A 27,149-nucleotide genomic window follows, 5' to 3' on the forward strand; every position below is an offset into this window, starting at 1 on the left:
TGCTCAGCGGTGATGATGAATTAGGGTAAGCTATCTTCATATCTGCCAGCAGGCACAGACAGAGCTTGTATCTGGTTGGGTAACAAGCGCATCCCGTTTCCCCTGGGGTAAATTGTTGGATGTTGCAGCTGACTTTTTGGCTAACAAAGCAGATGATGAAAGGTTGGTGTTTGTTTTTATTTTGGCGGAAAAACGTGTTGTGAAATATAGTTAAATGGTGTAAGGTAACTTCATAGTTTGAAGAAATACTAATCATTTTATGAATATTAATAGACTTTGATTTTTCATGAATCTATTGTTGCACTAATGCATCTCTAAAATCCTCATTCTTCTTTTGAAAGTCTGTTGACTATTAGAGACTACACGTTATTGAGAAACTATGCGAATCACTCCGGAGTTAGTGGAAGAGTAGTAGATGTTTACATCACCTGTGGTTTCTTGGTTGCAATAATACCGCCAAAGTGGCTCTATACTCCCATGTATACTGTCGTTGCTTTTTTCAATTATATAGTGTATCACAACTAATTGAAATATAAAACATCAAAAATAGTGACTGCACTTTGAAAAACAAACAAAGTGAAAACCGAAATATCGAATTCGGCTCCGAGCCACTCACCGTCCAATATAATTTTGCCAGAACTGTTAATCGTGCTTTGAAGTGAGCTCCATTATTCACGGCAATTGTTACTGACAATGAGCGGATTTATCGATCAATGCAGGATTAAGCGCTGCTGCAGCTGACAATATTAACAATCAGCACATGCAGCGGGGGTTGGGGGGATACGGATGACAATCAACGGTTTATGGATCCCATGTGCATCTAGGTGGGTAGCAAAAAAATCGAAAAGCATACGGAAATATGTCTCCCCGCGGTCATTCCATCGTCGGAGTTGGAGGAAAAAAATATTACCACAGTCGCTCGACAAATGACAGCAGTTGAATGGAATGAATATTAGAGAGACAACTTGAAGCCACAGTCAGAGCCGCTAGTCACGAGCGCGCACGCCTTCGAACAGACGCGGGAAGCAAGGGCGAAAAAATGACTCCTCCTCGGGAGACTGGTCGCCACAAGAGGCAATCACCAAGGGTTCAAATGGAATGTGGAGTGGAAAGCCCGAGGGAAATTGCACGGATCGACTTTCGCTACTGTGTTCCGTGGCTGTCCAACCAGTGTGCCGAGATACTGGGGCACACGGACGCAGACAACTACGGGAAGTCGTGAGAGTGTGGAATACTTCCGGTGCTGGATTTTCCCACGTTTTTTCACCACTGATAACTAACGTGGTTCAAATGTGGGAGGAATAGTTAAAACGTAATTGCGAGTACGTTTTTTGTTCTCTCGAGGTAGTATTTTGACGAACAAAAAAGTGTTTTAAATTATTGACGTTATTAACACTAGAACTCTGCCGGGGGTATTTTCTGGACCCATTGTTGCAACCGAGGGAAACCTTGAAAAACTTAACCAACTACTTTACTGTGCACGTTTGCCAACTGAATTAATCGCTCGTGGACAATTGATGCTACACCGGAAGGCAGCCTTTGTGATTTCCCCGACGGCCAGTGGGCGACGTAACGTCGCCACTACGCTTGTCATCATTCGCAGTATTGTGGAAAATGCCGGAGGAAAGTACTCCTGCAAGCGACAGGTACCCAGTGGCAGCAGCAACTGGTGCTACTAGCGTGATATGAAAAAAGGGGGTGACAAAAAATATCTAGCAATACGGTTGCCGCTTGAGGGTAGAACTGGGCGGAAGAACCATTCGCGTGACACTTTTATGCGATGTAATGCGATATGAATTCCAATTTTCCCAAGCTTTGCACAATTTGTGTGTCTGCCAGCAGTCGGTTAGTCTGTCTCTAAGTCATCTTCACATGAAGCGTAGGAAAAAAAAATCCAGGAACTCTTTCGCGTGGTATGCGAACAAGCAAAGAGATGCTTTATACGAGAGAAGAAGTATTACAAAGTACCGTTTATATACTGTGTTTAGTTTTTTTTTGCGTCAGTTCTAGAGAGTAGGAGGAAAATAAAGTTTATTCCTGTGAAGAATAACTGCTCGAGAGTTACTGTAGCAAACATTAGTTTTGGCTAGGAAGTTTTATGAAAAATGAGCCTGAAATAAGTTGAAAACATACTGGGAAATTGGACAACCCACAACGCCTCATTTGAAATAATAAATCACCAGAGTATAAAACCATTGCGATCGTTCACCTTTGGTAAGAAGAAAGTCCGCAAGGAGTGGCTTCAAATATTTCGAATTTATGTCACGCAATTCAGGAAGTCGTAACAAATCATAACACTTAAGATAGAGTGACAAAAATGTTCATATTGAATTTTTGTTGGCTGTTTTCTTGCTGCTTTTCGAACGATATTTTATTACGTGCTTTACGATTTCCTGTTCGTCTGAGGTCCGAGGGTAAGTGATGCCAGCATAAATTACAGCACCAGTGGGAATTATCGGCTAATGTTGCGAGTTAACAATTCTCTGCGAACCTTTTCAGAGTATTTCTTCCTAAGCTCGCGAAGCCTCTCTGTCCTACGGTATACGTTAACGGAAATTGACACCCAGCCTCTTGCCAAACAGCCAGTCCCTTCAGAGTAATATTTCAAATCGTGTATTATTGATAAATCTGATGAAGGCAGTTTCTAGCGTCAAAGCAATGCTGGGAAAAAGTGCCTTGAACACAAACAACTCCGCCTCCGACTGTCGGACCTTCGTCAATAAATCGGATACAAATTGGATTGGTCGAGTTGTGAATACAATATACCAGTCGTAAATGTATTTGATTCTTTTCAATCCCATCCCCTTCCACTCACAGCTTTGCAATAAACGGTATCTTACAATGTAACTCCCTATCAAAAAAAAAAAAAGAGAAGAAGATTTATTTCTACGAAACCAAGTGCCAACTCGCTCTGACCAACTGAAGGGTTGGGTTCACTTCTACAATAAATCTATAACACTAATGGATATGTCTACATCGCCAGGTCGGAAGGGTGTCAACCGTAAGTGAAAATTATAAATTGCTACGGAATTTAATTTCCCAACTGAATGGTAAACCAGTCAACCAAAACCAAACCAACACACAGTGGGGCGACTCCACACAAAGGCTGGCCAAGCAAAATAAGTGTCGATAAATGCGACAAAAACTTGGTATTTACATAATTCTGGGGCGCTGAACACGAATTTGGCATCCATTTTTTGTTTGGGGCCGTCCATAAAGCACGAAACCCAATTTTTAATATTTTTTGGCTTTTTTTTCTTTTTTTATAGAATTATATGATCTTTGACCACAAGAAGTGCCACCGGGCGTCCCCATTGAAGTAGAAATGCGTAATTTATGGACGACTCCTCGAACTAAACGAATTTTGCCTAAATATATATATATTTTTTTAAATAAACTAAAACAACATAAGTAATACAAACTAGTTACAAATTGAAAAAGTCATCATCATCAACATCATCTTCCGCTGTGATCGCTTAAGTCTTATGTTGAATTGTTTCCAGAAAATTTGAAGTTCATTATACTTATCAGCAGGAAAAATGTCTTTCGCTGCAATTTTCATTTCTTCTAGTGATTTTCGATGTTTCATTGTTTCATATCTTCTTAATGTTATCTTCTTAATCCGGTTTCTATGGTTGAAACGAGACATTTAAATACATGTATAACACCATGAATTGATAACTTACTAGACATTGAATTAGGTGGTGCCGCTGAAGTTGAAAGCTCCATAAGAAATTCAACGAATTTATGAATTTGAAATCCAAGACACTGGAATGACACAACGTTCAAAATGAATACGAAAAGATGCGGAGGGCGACGACTGTTTTTTGTTTTGAAGTAGAATACTTCTCTCAGGAAGTTCGGCTACATAGGGATGTGAAATGAAAATCTAAAACCGAAAAAAATGAAAAATATGTCCAATTTCAAATGCTAATAAATCGGTTAGTATTCGATGGATTTCCTTCGTTCTAGCAGCAATAGATTGGAAAATCTTCTAAGATTCTTTATTATTCACACTATTGTACTATTGAAAATAGTCAAGCCAAGTCAAAACGAAAAATTCGACCTCTGATTGGTCGTTATATGCTTGCTTCCCAAGCACGGTCGACAGGATCATATACCTTGTAATTGAAAACATGCTATTTGGCCTATATCAGAGACTGTTTTAGCCGGAGCCGCTCATAATAGTTCTAGACAGCGACAACAGCAGTCGTCCTTCCTTAGCAGCAGCACTAGCCCTGTGGTTGGTCACCACGTCTCAGGAGCAGCGCGGTTTTTGTTAGCGTGTGTTGCCAGACAGCCATTATTCCCCCCTTGTTGGGGCAGCATGAAGATTGCCATCAGGAAATCCAATTTTGGAAATCAAAATGCCTTTTTCAAGGAAAATAAACAAGTCATTGAAAGTTAATAATTTTTGTCAACGCAAGCAAGCATTCTGTGTTGCATCCTAGCAGTTTAAATTTGTCGCACCCGTCTAATATACTGAATGTGAAATAGCCTCCAAAGTGCATGTTGTCCGTGTATTTTAATTCCCTCAATGTTAGGGCAGCTCAAAGGTTGTAATTAGCAACCGATTTTGTACCGCAAAATGCTTTTTTTCAAGGCAAATAAAAAATAATTGAAGGTAAATAATTTTCTGGCATCAACACAAGCAGACATTCTGTGCGGGATGCAATCAAATTCTGTTGTAGTTGTCTAATTTTTACCTTCACTTTATCAAGTAAACCCCCCACTGTAGGGGCAGCGCAAAGGCTGCGATCAGCATAACCGACATTGAATAATAAACTGCCCTGTTAGAACGCATTCACAAAAGCAGTTAGTTCGACTATGCAGAGCTAATATGAAGTCGATTCAATCAATCAGCATAAACAGAATTTCGTCGTCTCCCAGCTGCCAAGTTGCAACATGATGCAACACGCAACAGCGAGCAAACGAAATCGCTTGATGTTACAAACCGCAATAAGATACGGGTTAAAACCGTTGCGTGTGTGAGAGCACCATCGGTGTTTATTCGCTGGATACAAAAATCAAATGCGAATTGTGGAATAATTTGTCTGAAGAACATTAGGGAATAGAACAACTGAACTGATAGGGCGTGGCCTATTACGTAGCACCCTTCGGCGATTAAAGAGTGTTTCTGGAAAAACTAGCTAAATTTATTAGTCGGAAGGTGAGCTGGATGGACCGTCTACAACGTTGACAGCAGCAGCAGCAGATATCAGCACTCAGCGGTAACAGAATATATCAGCGGGTTGCGCCTGTGGCTGCCTTCAAATTAAACAAATCACTTGCCCTGTGGTTGGTCACCACGTCTCAGGCCTCTGCCTGAGAACGAACGCCAACGCGAGCGATCGGGCGAGATTTTTGCCGTACATCAGCCGGCACTTCCTCTAATGGAAAAGTTGGATCATTTTGTTCAGAAGAATATTACTGTCGGTAATATTACAGAGCTGCGATTGCATTATATCCGATATGGAATTGAACAATTGTTCTTTTGAGGACAAATAAAATTAAAATAAATTAATTTGAAGAGTTTATAGTTTAGGGTACCAGTAGCAGTATGGTAACAGCCTCAGCGGTAGGTGCAGCCGGTACTTCCATGAGGCGGATGTTATAAGGAAGTAAATGGAAGCGGCATGGCGAAACAGTTCGGGTGTGCTTAGACGCGCGTCATTTTTCATTGTTGATATTATTCCCCACAAGAAACGAAGCGCTTCCGTACGATAGCGGCGGTATTAGCGGTAGATGCATTTGCCAACACTTACTCCAGTAAAGCCGTGTCTAATTTTCAATGTGAAAACACCTTCCTATTGTGTTGGCCGTGCACATTAGGCCTCTGCCAGGCTAAACGCGAAAAGCGGCGTGAACCGTTTCGCCCGGCCGTAGGTTAATGTGCAGCCGTAAGTAGAGCTGTGTAAAAGTATTCTACTTCAACCTCGCGGTCGTGGCTTAGCACACAACCCTCCTGTGATTTTTTTCTCATAAAGCAAAATGTTTGCTTTACTTTTGTATGCAAACGAGTGCGAAGCAAAAGCAATCTTCAAACGGGCTATTGTTAGCCGGAGTTTGACGGTATGAATTTGCTGCTAGTGTTTGACACTTCAATCAGTTTAGCGAATTTCATTATCATAAATTGAAAAGGGCTGAATGTTTTAAAATTGTTTTAAATTTGCAGAAAGTGATAAAGTTTGACATAATTAAAATTTCATAAAAATTTGTTTACTGTTTTCTTGTTTAACACTTATTTTATAAATTTTATTTACGAATTTTGTGATTTTCGCCCAAATTTATTTTTTACCCTTACGGATTGAGTACGATATCATAAATTTTAAATAATAGGGTATCATGGTTATGATTAAAACTAATCCTGGATGAAATTTCAACTTCGAAAATGAAGACTAAAAAAATCTGCCATCGCTTTTTTCACTAAAAAGACAATTTGCGCAGTTTTGCGCTACAGCGGACAGTATGCATTTGAAAGCTTACGTTTTTACCTAAATTTTGAATGCAGTCACAACCGTGGCAAACTGCGGCAACTAAAATTTTAAGCTATTTTTCTACAAAAAATCACGTTTTTTTAAACTTTTCTTAGTGTCAGGCCTGCTATAACCAAATTTCACAATATCTAATGAAAAGGATTTGTTTTGCACAATATTTACAACAACTTTTTCTCTGACGCCAAAAAAATTTAAGCTATCATTGAAGCTACAGAGCATTTCAAAGTTATGTACTATTTATTAAAAAAAAGGCAAAAAAATTCCAGTTCGCCAAGCTTTGACAAGTCATTAAAAATTCAGATTACATGATATTGCTCCCAAATTTTGGATTTAGACACTTGAATGTTATAGCAATGAAGGAAAAATATTATGAAACAGCTAACGAAAAAAAACTTTTTTGGCTGATGGCCAGCGATTCCCCACTGTGCAACACCAGCCCGCTGCACACCTTTTCCGGGCAACTGGCAGCAGCTTCGGTGGCACAAAAGATACGTTTTCCCCTAAGCCCAAAAAAAAGAGAAAAGAAAACGCTTTCACTGTTCAACGACTTGTTCAAACATAACTTTGGACATTACACATCGACTGTCGTCTCTCCCGGTCGTTTTGCCGGGTGGGTTCAAGTATCCACCAGCGGCACATGAGAACATTGCGAGCGCTCGTACAGTGGAGAGCTACTCAAGATGTTTTCCGTTTTACTTTAAAGACATAATGCTGGCTCCCTCTTGTTTTGTTGTCGTTGTTGTTGCACGGGGTCTTGTATCTTGCGGGCATACTGTTGGCGATGAAGTACGATACACCAAACTAGGAACCTACGGATCTTTATTTGAACATTCAAGGGCTCGTAAGCTGATAGCTCACAGGGTGTAGGTAACCGTTGTACGGCTTGAATAGCTCTGGCATGGTCGAGTGCCCCGTAAAGAGCTCCCATCACATAATGCTATCAGCCAGTGGCTAAGTAAGTATTGGTCACTTTCGGATTGATGGAAGTGCATTGCTTTGGTGATAACCCTGTGAATTGCTTCGACAATCGGGTGAAAAAGCGAAATTCTGTCTTGATTTTTTTTGTAAAGAATTATATTTGCTCTTAAATTGAAAGTTATTCAAAGAGTGGTTGAGGGAATTCATTGCTGTGTGTTTCTATAACAAACAATCAACAATAACCATGCAACCCCATTAGTTTTTATCCGGTGCATTGTAGCACACATGTTTTGTATCGCATCGCATCCAGATGAGAAATGTGCCATAAGAGTAATTAAAATTTATTTTTGCAAGAGTGTAAAGAGATAACATGACGAAGTGTTTTAAATTATTAACGTTAAAAGCAGAGAAAAAGTAGGCAAAAAAAAACATTTTTCAAGGGTTCCAACAACTCGAGAACGCTCACCTCACCCATCCTTCGTTCGATATCTTGGGATGAAAGTAGGACAGACAAAAACCTAAAAACGGTTTGAAACTTGTTGATACCTGATATTGATAGTTTTTAGAGCTCAACCAATTGTTTTTATTCTAATTTTTCGAACTGGAGTTTTTCTTACATTGCTTTCGATTATCCTGCTTCGTCAACCCGATCAACCTAGCACTCTGAAGCAATATTGTCTTACTTGGGAACTCAAAGGGAATAGGAGTAGAATTTCAAAATGAACTCTGTTAGTTTCCCAGTAATAACATTTACCCTGCCGCTCATAGCAAGTCCGTCCCATTTGCGTTTTGGCGCTGATAAGAAAACAGCAATTGAAAATCGTAACACTTTTGGTGAAATTTTGCACTCAAATGCTTTTTCAATCAAGACCATCAACAGAATTTAGTACTGCAATGACAATCTAACACTTTTGCATCATAAAATTCACATACACACCGAAATTTGATTAAAATTTGTTGAAAACCATAAGCTGGGACTCACATGCGATTACTTTTAGGGTACGTAGCCAGAATGATAGCAAGTCAGTCCCATAGCCAGCTACGACCAGCGTTGCTAAACGAGCGAGAAGCATAACATATCCACTCCTTTCTGCTTGAGAATTAGATGTGTGCTACGCTTCTCCAGTCGTTCGCACACACACCTTCGAGACACTCTTTATTATTCACGCACTTGCCAGAGCAGCAGCCAGCATACAACCGCTCGCAAATTCTCTTCTATCTTTTTACTCACGCCGAGTACGCGAGTACTCGAATAAGAGTACTTGACTAGGAGTGCTTGAAAAAATGTGCCCGAAAACGAAAATGCTTCGTTCACCGACTCACGCATGCGGTTTGTCAATCGCTGAACTGATGCCAAGCAGTTTTGCATCGTGCACCGACAGCCGAAAGTGGGGTGATAAATCTATATAGAATCGCATGCTTGAACGTGTAGGGTATCGGAATACCTACTCGCAGTGATGCCACATTTTTATCTGTATTTCGAATCTCAGGAAATCTCCTTGGTGATATTTCAATCTGTATAAAATTCTGCATATTTACTCAACATTTGCCTTAGATGAAAAAAACGCAACATAGTTTGTTCATTGACTCATTTATGCACACGCTTACGCGTAACATATAAATATAATGAAAACTCTAACACGCTCAATAGCATTTGAGTTCATTTTCGATTTTCAACTATATCGAAAAGTTCATTTCGCGACCTCATGAAAATCAAAAAAAAACTGTATAGTTCTGTACTATTTCTAGAAAATCTGTAATTTGTATATACAGATATCTGTATGAAAAATACACAAAAAATCTGTATAAGAACTGATAAATCTGTATATGTGGCATCCCTGCCTACTCGTCGAAATATTCTTTTTGCCACTCCGCTTCGTCGTGCCTTGTCACTCCGTATCGTCATAATGCGTTTTGACGGTCTTAATAATCACCTCCGCTGGTTGTGCTCGCGAGAAAGGGAGGTACTCGCGAGTGGGAAAGTACACGAGCATCAACGCTCGGTAGTGTGAAATAAAAAAAGTAAAAGAGAACGAGAAACAGTACGACAGGAGTATCTCTAGTGTGAGATTTTGGTAGCGGCGAGAACGCCACTTGGAGTATCGCATGCTTTTTGCGAGCGAGTTTAACAACGCTGGCTACGACCAGTGATGAAAAACAAGCTACTACAAATCGATGGCGGTGCTAAAGCTTGCGTTTGGAATGAATCCATCGCTGGTCAATTCATAAATGACCTACTCTCGTGCTTCATTAAACAAGTTTTTTGTGAGAAGCATAACACAATGTAGCAACTGCACCGCTCAAAATAAAATTAGATTTTGTTTTTACATTTGATACTACTGATAAATTCGAAATCAGTTTGGGTGTAGGAACTTGTTCTTAATTTTCCTGATAGCGGTCACACGTTCGTGACGGCGGACAGGTTCAAATTCTTCAAAACGAAATTCACGACAATAATTGAACAATTCTGGCCCACGTCTTTTCATAAAAAACGGAAAAAATACGAAAAGTAGCATTTACTAAAGAATGCTTTAACTAACAATACAGTGACACACCTAAAGCGTTCACTGTCAACAAACAACAGCTGAACGAAGCTACTGGTGGAAACTTTGTTATGAAGAAAACATTGTACTAGCTAGAGCCACACGATGTAGAACGCGTAAAATTCAATCAAACCTCCTATCGAATATCACTTGGTACATCCAATTCTAAACCTGAAGACCATAAGTTGTGGTGAATATCACATTTTTCATAATTATTATTGGCTGTGGGGTTAAATTGCGAAGATTTTTGCAACGGGACCGACTTGCGATCACTTTTGCTATGGGACAAACCGACTTGCTATTTTTTTCATAGTTCCTCAGAACGAAGTATTCAAAAATATTTGTTTTATCGAAAGTAGATTTAAAAAGGAATTGATTCCATAAATAAACGCAAAATTGACAAAATTGCAATTGGGACAGACTTGCTATGAGCGGCAGTACCGCTCAGCCACTCCTCCCAGAAGACTTTAATCTTAAATTTCGTTACTTAGCAAAATGAAGTCTAGTATACAGTACACACCGGACAAACATGTCAAAGAGGTAATAAAATCGCCCCCCAACGAGCACAAAGTGGCAGTGACGGGTGTCGCTTCTCTGAAAAATTTCCACCGCAAACAAGCTTCTTGACTTCTTTTCACGCACAGTAGGCTACCGAGTGACGTCACTTATCGCAGGCAAAAAATGTCTGTATGCTTGAACTTCCCATTCTACACGCTAAGGGTAGGCGCTGCATTGCAAAATAAATGTTCCGCCCAGCCTGCTGTGAGGAATTGGAATGTCAGCTGTGCCAAAGTTGGTCATTTTTCAAAACCACCTGTTATAGAAAGGCATGTGTGGGTGCGATGCGGTTGGCTGTATGGATTAAATGAACAAAATCGGTTCAGGAGCGTGAGAATCATATTTCTTATTTTCTTTTCACCAACAGGTGCTGCACTGCAATCGTGAAGTGTGCATGGGTAGCATTATGCATCCCAATATAACGGGAACCGAGCCAAGAAAAGCAGACATCGTTTTGCAGCATGCCAAAGATTTCCTAGACCAGTACTATTCTTCTATTAGAAGGTGAGTCTAATTTATATGAACTCGAGATTGGTTCTCAACTCAGTCACGGCACATCGGCAGTAGTAATTCTACAATACTCGGTAGCTTAACGTAGTGTAATCCGAGCTGAACATCCAGACCGCCATGCAACCACAATACAAAACCAGTGATTGTACAGCAGAGGGCTGCCAGTGGATGTGAATTCCGCATTATCAGGGACATTCAACAGCATGCTTCGGTCGAGGCAAACCGCACTGATGTACTCACCACAAAAGTACACCAAGGATGAACGATTCCGGAAGCGAAGTCGGCACCGGCTTTACCCTCCTCCCCGCGCCACCGTTTATTTTATTTTTTTTTTCTATTTGAATGTCTTACTAGCGGATTTGCTCCCGTGGGCAAATTCTGTACGTACAAGCGGTCGTATGTTATAGCGCATGCTGCCGTACAGTGGGGTGACTTGACTAGGTGCTTTAAGTAATGATTTTCGTGTTGGTTAGATTTCAACTCGAGACATTTGATAGTTAAATGATGGTTAGATATAAAACTCAAATCTTTTTATGGTACAAAATACATCAAAAACAAATTTGAATGCGAATGTCGACTATTGTATTGACTATTGTATTGACTATTGTACTATTGTATTAACACTATATCAAATGATGTGCTTCGAAGAATGTTCTGAATCAACATCTTGAAATAACTTAAACGTTGATTCGTGCCCCGATTTCACAGCACTTTTTGCTTAAATTGCTCTTGAAATTGCTGGGTACTAAGGAATAGATATTTTCAAGTTTCCGGTGTCGCGTCGGCACTGATCCCCAAAGCATTCTACATGTTTAACTGCTGTCTGAAAACTCCACAGATTCAACGCAGTGTTTGGTTTGTATTCTCACTGTTCTAGTCGCTTTTTTCAGTTTGAGGGTTAAATTTGATGCTAGATTTGATGATAGATTTATATTTTGGTGGATTTACCGTACTACTTTGCAATGGTGACCAATTACAAGTCTGGTAGTTCTGAAGTTCTGACGAATGCCCCATGCCTTGATCAATCAATGTGTTCTCTCATTTCGCACAACTTTTGCACAACAGTAAATCGCTTTTAGGCAGTGCGTATCGTTGAAATCACGGCCCACCTTTGAAATGAAACCGGCGGAAACTGGCGTGTACCTTTTGAAATCATCGTTACGTTATACTGGTGAAATAAATGTCTAATGTCAAGAAGAACACCAAGGACCTTTATATGATCGACCGTCTTCAGTTCTAATCTATCGATGCGATAGTTTAAGATAACCGGTTCAAAAATACGATGGAGAGTTATAACTTCGCATTTAGTAGTATGAAATACATTTAAAATTTTTTGACGACAACGACAGTTTTCGATAGTTCGAATTTCAAAAAACAACTTCGAGCCATCTGCCACAGCAGCTTGCAACCATCACCTGGAAGCAGTATCACAAGGGCCCTATGTTGCTTCCTTGGAGAACTCCTGACTTGATAGTAAATTGCGATGAAATACTTGACTTGTTACTTGTTTTTTGCGTAAAATTCTTCCACGTAAATCACGTTAAAGTTTCGCACCATCCGACTTTTGTGTGTAGCAGCCTTTTGGAAAAAGTTGCTAATACTAAAATAAATCATCACTATGATACTTCTCCTGTGCAATGATTTGGAGTCGTTTAATAAATTGAAAATACGCTAGATCATGGTTTCGAAAAAGTTGCCCCGAAATTCAAACAAGTTTCCCTAAACGGATTATAGCTTTTTACCCATTCCTGTGAATTCTGGTGTCCCTAGTAAATGCTGAAGTGCGCCAAAAGACCGCATGTTCGCCGGGTTCGGTGCTACTACGTTTGCTTCCGGGAAAACTCATTTGAGTCTTTGAAAACGTTATCTTTGCTAGGGGCACCTAAATTCACAGTAATGGTTACTTACCTTACCGTACCAATCAGACGAAAGCCGCGGTGGCTTGATTTTGGGCTGTGTTTCGCCAGTTCCCCAGGCGTTTCATCACTCGCAAGTCTCCTTCCATCTGGTCGAGCCATCGTGCACGCTGCGCCCCTCTATTTCTGGTACCGGCAGGGTTGCTGAAGAGAAGTGATTTCCCAGGGTTGTCATTCGGCATCCTTACGACGTGATCGGCCCACTGCAACCTATTGACTTTTACCAGATGTGCGTGCAGTTTATGGTTCATGCGCCGTCGCTATTCTCCGTCGTCCGTTTGTACTCCACCGTTGATAGTCTGCAGCACCTTCCGTTCGAAAACTCTAAAAGTGTTGAGGTTTTTCGCGAGAACCGTTGTTGTCTCGACTCCGTAGAGAACTACCGATCTTATCAGGGTTTTGTACAGTATCGTCGAACTTGACTCGATCGAAGTGTCTTTCGAAAAGAAAAGTAGGCTCGATTTCTAGCCTGGATACGTCTCTGGATCTCTTTGCTGGTGTTATTGTCGGCGGTCACCACACGCAAAAGTTGGAGTGTGCGTAACCAGATCATTTATGAGCGAAATTAGTGCATTTACTGATTTAAATTGGAACCAGTACAACGCATGTGCGTTGAGCATAACGCATTTGATGCTCTAGCGTATTTTGAAAGTATTGCGCAGCTCTAAACCACTACACTTATAAAGCATCAGTCGATGTTCAGAAGGTTGGCATCGTTGAAACAGTGCAACCAGCAATCAATACTGATAAGTTGGGTACTGACTAAATTGAAGAAATTATTGTCTGATCGATTTACTTTCATGAATCAGGTCATTTGAAAACATCATTCAATCATTAACAATAAACAAAAACATGAGATTAGTCTCTCGCTTGCATGTATTTCGTTTTGGACGCATTTATTCGCCGTCTGATTCGTCCGGCTTCGGCTTTCAGTCGAATGTAAGTTTCCTCCGCCGTCACAAAGTTACGAGTTATGATGTCAAAGTTATCCGCGAAGCCCAGAAACTGAACAGACCTTGTGACAATCGTGCCCCTTGTGTTGATGCCCGCCCTCCGAATCACACCCTCAAGGGCGATGATAAACAGTAAACAGGATAGTCCAGCACCTTGTCTTAATCCTCTGCGTGATTCAAAGGGACTCGAGAGTATCCCCGAAACACGCTCGTAGCACATCACTTGCGCCATGGTGGCCTTAATCAATCGGGTCAATTTATCCAGAAATCCGTTGTAGTGCATGACCTCGATCAACTGTATCATAGGTCGCCGTGAAGTCGATGTGATGTGTGGGTACGTTGTACTCGCGACATTTCTGTAAAATCTGTCGGATCGAGAAGATCTGGTCCGTGGTGGCACGGGTTCTCATGAAGCTCGCTTGGTACTGGCCCACGAACCTCTTGATTAAAGGTGATAGTTAAACGACGGAACAGGATCTGTGAGAGCAGCGCTATAGCCAGCGCCTCTCTTCCAAGTTTAAAAAGCTCGCTGGGCGCTGGTGCTTCTACTTAGTTCCTGCTCAGCTTCTGTTTACTGTATCGCTATTCAGGTGTCCATCGTAGTACTCCTTCCACCTGTCGATCACCTCGCTGGTATTCGTGAGAAGGTTCCCATCCACGTCGTTGCACATGTTCGCTCGCGGCACATAGCCTCTGCAAAACTGGTTTGCCTTCTCAGAGAACTTCCGCGTGTCACTGGCACGATACAGCCGCTCCAGCTCCTTATGTTCACGATCCTTTTGCTGGCGCTTCTCTCGCCTGAGAATTGTGGCTATGTCGTTTAGTGCTCGTTTGTAATTGGCCTTGTTCTCTTTCGTTGACTTGCCCAGGTATATCGCTCAGCTCCGTTTCTTCTCATTCACCGCTGCCTCGCACTCCCCATCATACCAGTCGGTTCTGCCACTAGGTGCTTCCACTCCTAGTGTTGTCGTTGCGGTCTCCTCGATAGCTGTGCGAATGCTGCACCAGCCTTCCTCGAGAGGCGATGCACCCCTCAGCCGTGGGTGGTACCGCTTCGAGATGTTGTTTCTCGTTGGTCGGGTGTTCTCCAGGTGGTTTTGTGGATGTTCTTTCGGGTTAGGAAGGTACTTCGTACTGTCAGTCCTGGGGAAGCTGCGAAGTTGACGGATCGCTGGCCGTTATCGTTCATCACTGTTTGCAGGCTGTGCCGGCCAATCATCGGCTTGTATATATTCACGTTCCCGATAACGATCGTGATGACGCGAGCAGCTATCGTAGAGTTTTTCCAGCTGTGCGTAGAATGCTTTTTTCTGTACATTCGTGAGGGCAGTGCACATTGAGGATAGTGAAGTTGTAGAACCACCATAAAGCCGGTACCCAGCTCATTGGTTGTGCCTCCACTCTGGCAGTACTGTGACCTGCGGCCGCAAATCCTTCGTACCTTCTCTTCTTTCCGGCAAAACTACAAGAGCGCGAAGTGGTGGGGTTCCAGCTTATGCAGCAAAATCCGGTCGCTCCCCGGGGCGTTGAACGATATACAGTTCCATGTACCGAGCTTCCAATCGTTATCCTTATTCGTTACCCATTGTTCTGTTTCGTATTCAATTCTTGATTTTTCATAGTAGTTTAATTTTGCTGTTCTAAGCCCTCTAAGGACCATGTCAAATAAGTACAAAAATAAATATAATCGCATTCGATTTTTTTTCCATTAACAGCGAGTACCTACCTACTCATCGCAGTAAGCGTGGAGATCCGACACGCAATTCAATAAACCATCTCACCGACTCTCTTTAACCTCACTTTTCCGACAGTTAGTGGTAACTTTGTTTACGTTTTGGATTTTGTGCTTTTTTTTTTTGGTGGAGCAATCGTATACGTAGTTGTACTCCAACAGAAAAAAGCACAAAGTCCAAAACGCAAACAAAGCTACCATTAACTGTCAGAAAAGTGAGGTTAGTAGGCTAGGTTTTTATTGTCACGGGTCGAACTTACAGAGTTCAGTCTGAAATCCTATCACTGCAATGCCATTTATGAAAATATTTAACTCATTTGTAATGAACCGTTTATCATAGTTAGAAGATTTTGATTCTGCCTCGTTTTAGTGTTTGGTTACTGTTACTTGCGTGAGATTTCGTATGATGCTTCGGATAACCTGAAATTCAGTAGCGGGCCCCGTTCCCAAAATAGTTTTGTTAAAATTTGTGAATTTCACTCGCTTATAACTGACAGCATCCCATGCGAAATTCGTGTGAATTATTATGATGCAAATTCGTTTCACTCTACGGTAATCCCTCCCCGTCGCCGGGCTTTCCGACAAAGCTACTCCAAAGAAAGAGCAACCACTGTGGCTGATTCTCACAGTGCTCTTCTGTTCCGTTCTTCGTTCCGTCCTGTTGTGTCCCGTGCTACGGCTATTGGAGCGTTCAAGTACACGGGTTAGGTGTGTTAGCGGCGGCCGCACGTAGGTGAAAAGTATATTCCCAGCGGGTGTTTGAAGGACTATCTCGTTTCCGGTCGTGTGCATTACCACCTTTGCAAGTTCAGCAAATGTATGTGTAGGCAAATTTGCTCGATTGTGTAGAGTGGGTAAAGGTGCTTACCAGAGCTTTGGCAGCTTTTTTCGATCATCGGCACTACTGGAGCGAAATGAATTGGAAATTCGATATCAAATAGAGATCAACTGGGTCTCGAATCTATTTACAATTGTCAAGCCGATTAAAGTTGTGCTTAAATACGAATAGAATTGTAATTCTAGTCAGAAGGTTGCACGAAAATGTCAGTTTGCCAAATTTGTGAACTTAACGCTAAAATCCTAAGCAAATACAATTTAGCCAAAAGGGGTTATTTGGCATCAATTTCCAAGCGCGGTTCACGAGCAGTGTATTACTCGGTCCTATTGAAGCAACCTTTGGTTTTGGCATGGCCCAGTTGTACGTACGCACTGCGTCGCCAAAACTGAGTTTCAAAGTTGCCACGATACCAACGAAAAACATCTGCCAAAAAAAAAAACTAGCAACAATCTGATGTTCCCATTTGTTGTTAGCGAATAGCTCCGCTCATCATCGAAACGGTTCGAAACCACATCCTCCGGTAGTATCGATCGGCTATCCAATGTCATCTGAAGTGATTACACGCGTGGGGTTTTTTCACGCCTGCCAAAACTGAACTTCACTAGAACATGTTCGCGGGCAGCACAGTTGGTACATCAGTTGTACGGCTAGTGATTGTTGACAGTATAATGATTTTATAATTCAATGTTCAATGGGAGAAAATTAGGAGGTTTCGTTATGCTATTTCAAACGTTTTGCCTGGAATTTTTTTAACATTTTCAACCAGACGAGTTGTAATGTTTTGTTCAAATAAAGTGCAACAAGTTCCACACAATGAAACTCTAGACTGTCACCAAACACAGTGCAGTAGGTTGTTGAGTTCGAAGTTCCACAAACGTATGTCTGCTGTGTAGATTCGCTCACGGATGGTCGGTTGCAATTTGACCCAATCTGAAATTCTATTGCCCTACAATTTTGCCACCCGCATTCACAGGAATTTATCAATGAACTCACCGTTACCCCAGAATGGTACGAACATTTTGCTGTGCAATTGTAATTTAAAAATGGTTTCGTTCTATGAGTGGAACACTAATCCCTCTTCCCCCGTTTGCTGATGCTTGAGCTTCGATTGGTTCGCAGTTGTATGGCGTGTGAATTTATTGACCATAATTTCTATTTCGGTTGTGCGGTTTCATACATTTACTATTTATTTGCGGCCGTTTGAACCGCATTGCGGTTGTTGCAGTAAATGGCCAAGGGAATCACTAGATGCATGTACGAATCGAAATTAAAACGCTCAATTCATCAATCAATCATGTTTAATTTGTAAAGATAATTGCAATTGTGTACCGAGGTGCTGCAGATTGTGGCCGGTGCTAATCGGAAATGTTTGGTTCGTCAATTTTAATGCCAGACATAATCGATTACTGTTGATTATTGTGACTAGTATTTGCAGAGGATTCAATTGATTGATCAACACAAACACGCGAAATATAATATTGAAACGATAATGTTTTCGAGGAGTAATCTGCATTAATAGTTCTTATCACATATTTAAACACATTTAGTTACAATGAACGAAATGCGATTTTCTATTATTCTTTCATTCGCTTAGCTCTGCTTTTATTGATGAACAATTTTAAATTTGTTTTACCTTTACACTCCATAGACTGAAATCTCCCGCCCACGACGCTCGATGGCAGCAGGTACAGAAGGAGGTGGAATCAAAAGGATCCTACAGCCTCACCGAGACGGAGCTGATCTACGGTGCAAAACTGGCCTGGCGCAACTCGTCTCGCTGCATCGGCCGGATACAGTGGTCTAAGCTGCAGGTAAGGCCGCTGGTTTTTTTAGCTTTTTTGTCGTCTTGCCAAGTCTAAAGCTTTCGTAAGATTGTAGCTGAAGCTACTCGCGGGATGCTCAAATTGTCATTGTGATTTTCAAACACGGATTATGGCACTTCTGTCGGTTAGAGTACAGCGCGTTTTGAACACCACTAGGAACAATTCCCTTTGATAGTTTCCGTAATACAAAAGAAAAACAGAGCATCAGGGAAATGGATAGTTAAAGTCATTAATTATTTAAATTGAGAGTCATACACTCTTTATGTAATTAGCACAGACTTTTGCTTGGCTTCCCCGGGAGGTAGCAACATTTTCACTTTTTTTCCGCTCCTGCTTTGGCAAAACTGCTCGGAGGAGGTGTAAATTAAATCAAGTATGGGAAGCAAATTAAATTATTCTCAACGATCGCTTCTGTTCGACATGGCATAGCCACTGCAGAGGCTGGGCAGGATGTTGCGCGTTGCATTTGCCCCGGTGAAGCCGTCCTCCATCCAACGACAGTAAAGTGATTGGTGCAGACATTTTCAATGAGGGTTTCCCAACTATTTCTCTATCTTGTGCTCAATGGATTTTAATCGACGCTTTCTAGTCCCTTTCAGGCGGCACGTTTAATTCAATTATAGTGAACCACCTAGTTTTCTTGGGCGGATGGTGTTATAAGTGCATATTTTGGGGAGCTTGATGTTCGGGAGTGCTTTGGAACAGTGGTAAGTTGTGAACTCATTAGTTGTCAAATTAAAAGCAAATATTTGGCCAACGTAAAATGTCAAAACCTGTTCTAAAAACGAAGCTTTTCGTATACAGCTCGAAAATGGGGACTCCTTAGAGGCGAGAGAAAACGTAAAATAGACTGTATTAGGTTGAAACTCCCACTTTAATGCCAACCATTTCAATCCTTGGCCAGATGAAGCACAGTCGAATTCAAAATCACCAGCTGGTAATAGGATAAATAAATATTACAAATTGTATACCCAGCAGCGTAGAGAAACCTCAATCGGCAGAAAAACCACCTGATGCATGCCCGAATTAATTCATGACCATCTTCATTTTTATTTTGCTTTCGTTGTGCGGAGGCGAAACGTTGGTTTCTTTCCTTTCTCCACCCGCTTTTTTCCCACATTCTTCTTCCGGTGCCAGGTTCAGGCATCCATACTAGGTTTACTTATAGTGTTTTTTTTTTGGAGAAGGGGAGGTCACAGTAGAATTTTGCATCTTATTACCATATTTCGTATCCTGGCGAAAGATTTCCGTTTACAAGTTGCGAGTTACACTCGCTTTGTTGTGCACCGCACTGGCTGTCCATGGTGAATTCTGTCGAAGTCCGAATTACAGCAAGCTGTGTACTGGATAAAGCTGTCTGTCTAGCTTTGGGGTAGCAGAAAACAAATTGGGAAATTTCATGGGAAATTATGTATTTCGGTAAGCTATCGCTCTGTGAGGCGATAGTGCGTGTTGTTTTGAATTCCAAGCGTGGGTATGAAATACTGTTGAGGGTGATATGCAAATATGAGAGTAAGATATTGCAAAGTTCAGACTTGTTTGACTAGTGCATTTCTTTGTGACTAATATTGTTTATCTCTTTTTTTCAATTCTTTTCACGACACGGATCGATGCTGCCGTCTCACTTCCAACCACATTCATGGTACGTTGTTCCATTGAACGTCTTGACAAAACATCATCATCACATCCTGGCGGTGGTTTTCTATGGGCCACTTTGACATTCACTATCACACCTGACATCGTGCCTCGTGATAAAACACGATGCAATTGAAATGCCTGATGCCTGCTGCCGGTTTCCGATTCGATGACAACATTCTGCCGGTTGACTGGCTTGTCTCTCTGGCTGAAGGTTTTTGACTGCCGCTACGTTACCACCACCAGTGGAATGTTCGAAGCAATTTGCAATCACATCAAGTACGCAACCAACAAGGGAAATCTGAGGTAAGTGTACAACGAAGAGTACTGGGGAAGATAGTTAGTTCTGTTGGCTTTGTGTAGAAAGTGATTCACTTTTCAAAAGTAGATGGAAAATTAATCTATGGTTTTCAATAAGCATTTCGCAGGAACACTGAACAAAATGTTAATAATAAAATCATTTGAAATAGTTGCATATGATTTTTTTGAAAGATGTTAAAAAAATATCACTTATTATAAACACTCATCAAGGGTTACAGTAATATAAAAAAGAATAGTTTTCGCTACCTCACGGTCTGTGAAACCTTACATGCGGTTTTTAAGAAACGAATGTCGACTTAACTATTCACTGTTGACTTTTAAACCTTATTAAAACACTAATCGAGAGTTACCCTACTCATTGTCCTGCCCAGAAATATAAATTTAAGGCATATTAACGTAGGAAATCACAGCAACCAGTGCATTTGAGGGTAGTGCGATGATATTTCATATACAACATTCCACGAATAAGCTAGAAGCTAAACCACGAGTGTCGAAGTTTGGTTTGCGCTTTGTGCTTTAGAAAAAAAAGAGCATTGTTGAATGCTTTCTGCCTATGTTTAACGAGAACGACAGAAAGTATCCTGGAGCTTTGTGCGGAGGCTGTTATCCGGCTGTGTACCCGAATTCAGAAGTCGAAAGGTATGTAGGATGTGATCTACCTACTGTCAAATTACTTATTGGTGATGCACCGAGGTGTCACCACGAGGAGAAAAAAACATGAGGGTTGTGTGCAAAGCCACGACCGCAAGGTTGAAGTAGAATACTTTTACAAGAAAGATAACCCGGCTGTTTGCGAGTCAGTCATTTTTTTTAGTAAACAAACGTTGACTAATCAGATCAATCGAATTTGGCGCTTCAATAAGGATTGCAAAATCAAAGCAAAGCCTTGGTGCTACATTCCGTATCGGAACTCGACCCTCTGTTTATTATACACATACTTCGCAGCCAACTGTTAAGTGTACAGAACAATTGCGGGGCTAGCGCTACGGTCCTACTGACACTAACAGTCTCTCCCGAGCTGAGACTGGCTTGTTAGGCCGGCATCGTACCTCGAGACCAGCTGGGAGAGTCAACAAGGATTGACCATTTTCAATAATATTGTAAGTTGCTTGTCATGTTTGGGGCTTGGCAATTTTTAAATTTTGAGATGAAAGTTTTTCGGATGTCGTGCTCATGACCAGTGCTCTAATCAATCCTTTTTTCTACCGAACACAAAAATATCAGTCATTCAATTTCATCTTATCCGTTTTGTGCGAGACTTCGTACACCGTTCGTCTCTCCGAGCTATCGCGTTCAATTTCGTTTTCCGATTGCAAAATAAAACGAACGGGCATTACGATCATCTCTTTTCCTCTCTAGTGTAGAATCCTCGCAATCCTGTTCGCACTACTTTATGACGATTTTTTTCGCATTTTCCTTTTGTTCAATATCCATTGATTTTGAGTGGCAATGAACGACCGGAAAAAAATTCATTTGATCGGCAGTCGCTGTATGCTTCCGATGCGTATATTCTGTTACAGCGTTTTGGTGGCTGGAGACGCTTGTTTTTGTTGTTAATGTTTAGCGATTATGGAAAAGTAAGGTGTTGAAGCTGTTTGATTAATTCTTCATACATCTCTCAAAGCATCCATGGAAATCAAAGCATCGCGTTTGGACATGAGTAGTGTAGTTACATCTGCCAACGCGGCTAGCACTTTATGTTACGCAGCTCGCGTCGCGGCGGTGCACAGTGGGGCGACTCCATACAGATGCTGGCCAAGCGAAAAAATATCTTCAAATCATGGAAAATACATGGTTTTTATATAATTTTGGGACGCTGAGTCCGAATTTGAATTTATTTTTGCATGAAAATGCGTATTTTTGACGCCAGGGAAAATTTCATGTTTTTTAAATATATTATATGAGGATAATTTTACGTCGGTTTCAATCTTTTGGAAAATAAAATGCATGATGCTTGAAAGACTTTCATATGCCATAAAAAACATAAAATATCAATCAGTTTTTAAGAAAAAGAAAAAAAAAATTGAAATATATGCTTCGTGTTGAAAATCACTTATGACTTGTTTTTTTTTTTTTTCAAAGTGACTATTGATTCTTTTTATCGCATTCGCACTTTTTTCCATTTGCATTTTTTTCCATTAGCATTTTTCTCTATTCACTTCCACCTTCATCTTCATTTTTGTGTTCATTTTCAATACAGTTTTAATATCTTCAAGAATGGTTTTCGAAATGCAGTTTCTAACGTCAAAATAATTATTCACTATTTGCTCTGTAGAAATTAGCAGGCGATGTATTATGTCATGGTTTATAATTACACGATTGTTTTTACAAGTGACTGGTATGATATAAACTTAAAACATGATTTTGGTAGTCAGTGCTGGTGATCTAAAACATAAACAATGACTAGTTTTTGATACTTCGTTAATTATCGAAATATTGATCAGTTAAACTTGTAAATATGCCAATAGTGTGATTAATTATGCTGAAACTTGTTTGAAAACGTTGTTATTATCAGACTAATATGAGCCATTTGTTATTATGTAGACGGTTTGCAGTGTACAATTCAAATTTACATTTTTGAAATCCGACATGTGCCGAACATTCGTTGTTTCTCTTCGAAAGAAAGGTACTCTGCGCAACTCTGCGCAAGATCGGACTAGATGCGTTTTAAGGCATTTTTTCCAAGCTATCTTTTAAAACTAGTGCCAATAGTGCCAAACCCTGCCGTCTAAACTTTAAACGCTGTTTTATGCAAAAAATACGTAATTTTTTGATTCTGTCAATTTATACATATATACATTTTCCAATGATGAGGATTATACATTATCCAATGATGAGGATTTATTCTCCACTATTTTATAGACAACTTTTACTTAGACGTCATCAAGATTCAAGTTACTCTTGGGGCTCCAGCAAATTTCGCAACATTGCATTTTTTTCCAAGAAAAACGCTAAAAAACGCTGACTCAGTACACTTTGAAAAATCATAGAATATTCAAATTTTGTCGTTATGCTCTAAAAATTTGGATTCTGTCACTTCAATAGTATACAACTATAGGAAAAATATAATTGAAATGAAATGAAATTCACATTTTCAATTTTGGGTCGATGGCCAGCGTTTCCCCACTGTGCGGTGGTGTACTTTGTCCGAAGCTTATTTAGATTTTCGCATCGCTAAGTACAGGTCGGACTCGAATATATATAGTCTCCGAATTTTTTCCACTATATATAATCGAATTTTATATATAATCGAATCAGAGAAAAAATGTATTTTATTCATTTTACATGAATGTACCTCGATATAAGGCAACCTCGATATAAGGCAACCTCGATATAACGTAACTTTTACCTCGATATAACGTAACTTCGAAAATGCATTGAAATTGAAAATAAATGATACAACAACTGTTTTTGGGGTATGAATTGCTTCAAAAAAATCTTTGAAGTAAGTTTTAAAATTAATGAAACTAATGGGAAAATTTTCCTAAATGGGCATAAGAAAGGTTTATAAATACTAATAGGTGATGGAAAATAGGTTTTTACGCATACTTCAGCAATAATTCGCAGTCTTGCACCAATTAGAAAAAAAAAATTTTATTGCTTGTTGAAATTTTCTCTAAATGGGCATAAGAAAGGTTAAAAAATACAGATAGGTGATGGGAAAATGGTTTTCGCGCATATTTGAGTAACCGCCAACAGTCTTGCATTAATTAAAAAAAAATTTTTTGCTTGTTGAAAATTGTCCTAAATGGGCATAAGAATGGTATAAAATTACTGATAAGTGATTAGAAATAGGATTTCACGCATCTTTGAGTAACCTGTGTATCAATTGATAAAAAAAATTTTTTTTTGCTTCTGAAAATATTTCTAAATGGGCATAAGAAAGGTTTAAAAATACTGATAGGTGATGGAAAATGGGTTTTCGCGCATATATGAGTAACAATTAACATTCTTGCATAAATTAAAATTTTCTTTTTTGCTTCGATATAACGTAACGAAAATAAAAATAAAGTTGCCTTATATCGAGGTATGACTGTATATCTTGTAGTTATTCCTGGTGTAATTGCTGTCAAATGGAAAGAAAAAGTCAGATCAGTATATATTGATTTGTCAACTCGTTTGTTTTTAATTTCTCAAATTTTTGAAAATTTTCAAATTATTCGTTTGTTTCTAAATTTTTTTAATGTATTTTTTTTTATTTTTGAAGTTATTTTTATTAAGGTAATTTAATTGAGGTATTTCAATTTCTTTTAATTTTTAAATTCTTTAAAAAAAATCAAAATTCTTAATTGTTTTTAATTATTTTTAATTTTTTTCCTTTCTATCAAGCGTAACGTATTTTCTGGATGTTCTCTTACGAAATGTTCGCTCTAGATCACATTTGAAATTTAGAAAAAAATTTTTGCTACTATATATACTGCCGTTCTTATGCACGCTGGGACAACTATGCTTGGAATGGCAGTATAATCGAGTTTGAAATTATATATAATAGAATCATATACATATAATCGAGTCAATATACAATCGAGTCTCTATATAATCGAATCCGACCTTTATATCATCGGCCTAACAGATAGATACTTTTGAATTCGATAGTTATCAGGAGGCTAATTTTTAAGTCAATTTGTATGCGGGAAATTCTTTTTCGTTATACATTAATAGTGTTCTCCATACATTGTTGATGATCCTCTTCATGCATCAAACATAAATTTTGAAGTCCGCCTGCTTCGCCTTCGCCTTAATCCGCTCCTGGGTACCAGAAACAACTAACAACTCACAACTAAAATTGAGCTAGTTTCAACAATTCAATTTAGGTGGCCTCTAATGTTTCTGCTGATTTGCAATCTACCTTTATTTTATTTATTGCATCTAAAAAAACACAGTTTGTAAGACGGTTATCAATCAATACATCACAAAACTATCAACTCAATTGTAGAACGTGATTTGTCAGGGCATAAGGATTGACATTTTCCACTATTTATGCATAACGAATCAGAAAAAAAATTGACTGAAAAATTAGCCTACTGATAACGATGGATATAAAAAGAATAGAGTATAGATCGGCTTATCTGATGGGCCAATGATATAAGCGAAGCAAGAATCTGAATAAGCTTCGGAAAAATATAAATTACAGCTTCGCGCAACGCAACATATGGAATAATGCTAGCCGCGTTGGCAGAAGTAAAAACACTACTTGTGCCTGTCGGCGCTTTGCGACGTATAACTACGACGGACTTCAGCATTTCGCATGAAGAAATATTCAAATTATATCTCCACCTCATTTGTCCTCAAGCAATTATCGCTAAACATCAACAACAACAACGACAAACTTCTCCACCAAAAAATAACGTTAATCTGTAAGCAGTGCCCCAATCCCATCCGATACAGCGAAAAAGCATTCATCGACCGTTTTTTGACCGTTCAGACAGCCACTCAAGAACCAGTCAAGAACCAGTAAAGAACGAGAGAAACGAAAATAAAACACGCCACATGCTGCCGATCATACTCTAGTTTGCTCCGTTCAACATACATGTAAATGATCGAGCGAGAGAGTTTTAAAATCGGCTTCTCCGAAACTGCGGTCGCTATCGTTAGAAAAAAAATCGTCACACGAGAGAAAGAGAAATTTTTTTTTTTCGTTCGCCCGATCGTTTCTGCCGTTCAAATCAAACGAAAAAAGCATGTGCATTCATCGCAGTCACAATCAAATTTCGATCCCTTCTCAAGCACTGCTCATGACAGAAGGAAAAGATAATTCAGTACGTTATGAGACACGGAGATGAATTAAAATTTATAACTTTTACAAATTTAAAAATGTGAATTAACTCATTAGAAAATATAAACTCTTCAATCAAGTTTTTATTTCATCCTGAAAAGGATAATTTGTTGTTCATTTTAGTATCGGATAAGATGCCGATCACATTTTTGCGTTATCACTGACAGGGCGAATAAAGTATTCCTTGTGATAGAGTAAACAATGAAATGCTGATATAACACTCAAAACGAGACGGCTCACGTGTTGTCAAAATGAGTCAATTTTTCATTGAATGCATTTACTAGTGCCCACTATCGCACAAAGACTGCATTTCACTAAAGTGCCTCACTGCATCAGTCACTATTGATGCTGAGATCCGCTGCAACTAGTTCGCTATCCACAGCCATGTCACAGTTGCGGCCGCTATACGCTGCCATTGGTATCCACTGTCCCTGCATCAGCTGGCCCAGTTGCTATCGTTGCTGGAATCCGCTGTAACTAGTGCGCTATCCAATGCTACGCCACAGCTGTGGCCGCTTCCCGTCATCGCTGGTATCCACTGCACTGCTAGTGCTGCTGCTAAGGGAGGACGACTGCTGTTGTCGCTGTCTAGAACTATTATGACCGGCTTCGGCTGAAACAGGCTCTTATATAGGCTAAATAGCATGTTTTCAATTACAAGGTATATGATCCTGTCGACCGTGCTTGGGAAGCAAGCATATAACGACCAATCAGAGGTCGAATTTTTCGTTTTGACAAGGGTTGACTATTTTCAATAGTACAATAGTTTGAATAATAAAATTACAATTATCTTCATTTGGGAAGAATCTTAGAAGATTTTCCAATCTATTGCTGCAAGAAGGAAGGAAATCCATCGAATACTAACCGATTTATTAGCATTTGAAATTGGACATATTTTTCACTTTTTTCGGTTTTAGATTTTCATTTCACATCCCTATGTAGCCGAACTTCCTGAGAGAAGTATTCTACTTCAAAATCTGGATATGATGAACACTCATATGCATATGTCAAGGGGCCGTTCCTAAACCACGTGGTCATGAAGAGGGGGACCGGGGGTGGGTTTGTCAAAAGACCACGCACGGGGGTGGGGGGGTTAACGAAATGACCACGTGGTCTTTTTTCCTGACAT

The 27,149-nt window shown here is 39.9% G+C and overlaps 1 protein-coding gene across 2 annotated transcripts in view; it reads left to right on the forward strand.

Annotated features, from left to right (window-relative positions):
- LOC129729392 (nitric oxide synthase) overlaps positions 1–27,149 on the forward strand; it is a 163,795-nt gene that overhangs the window by 76,795 nt on the left and 59,851 nt on the right. For both annotated transcript variants that reach the window (XM_055687941.1, XM_055687942.1), the window contains exons 4-6: positions 10,884–11,020; positions 18,114–18,276; positions 20,138–20,229. In XM_055687941.1, the coding sequence (XP_055543916.1) occupies positions 10,884–11,020; positions 18,114–18,276; positions 20,138–20,229 (392 nt within the window). The remainder of the gene's footprint in view (positions 1–10,883; positions 11,021–18,113; positions 18,277–20,137; positions 20,230–27,149) is intronic.

Source organism: Wyeomyia smithii, chromosome 3, assembly GCF_029784165.1.
Source record: "Wyeomyia smithii strain HCP4-BCI-WySm-NY-G18 chromosome 3, ASM2978416v1, whole genome shotgun sequence".
Lineage (NCBI taxonomy): Eukaryota > Metazoa > Arthropoda > Insecta > Diptera > Culicidae > Wyeomyia > Wyeomyia smithii.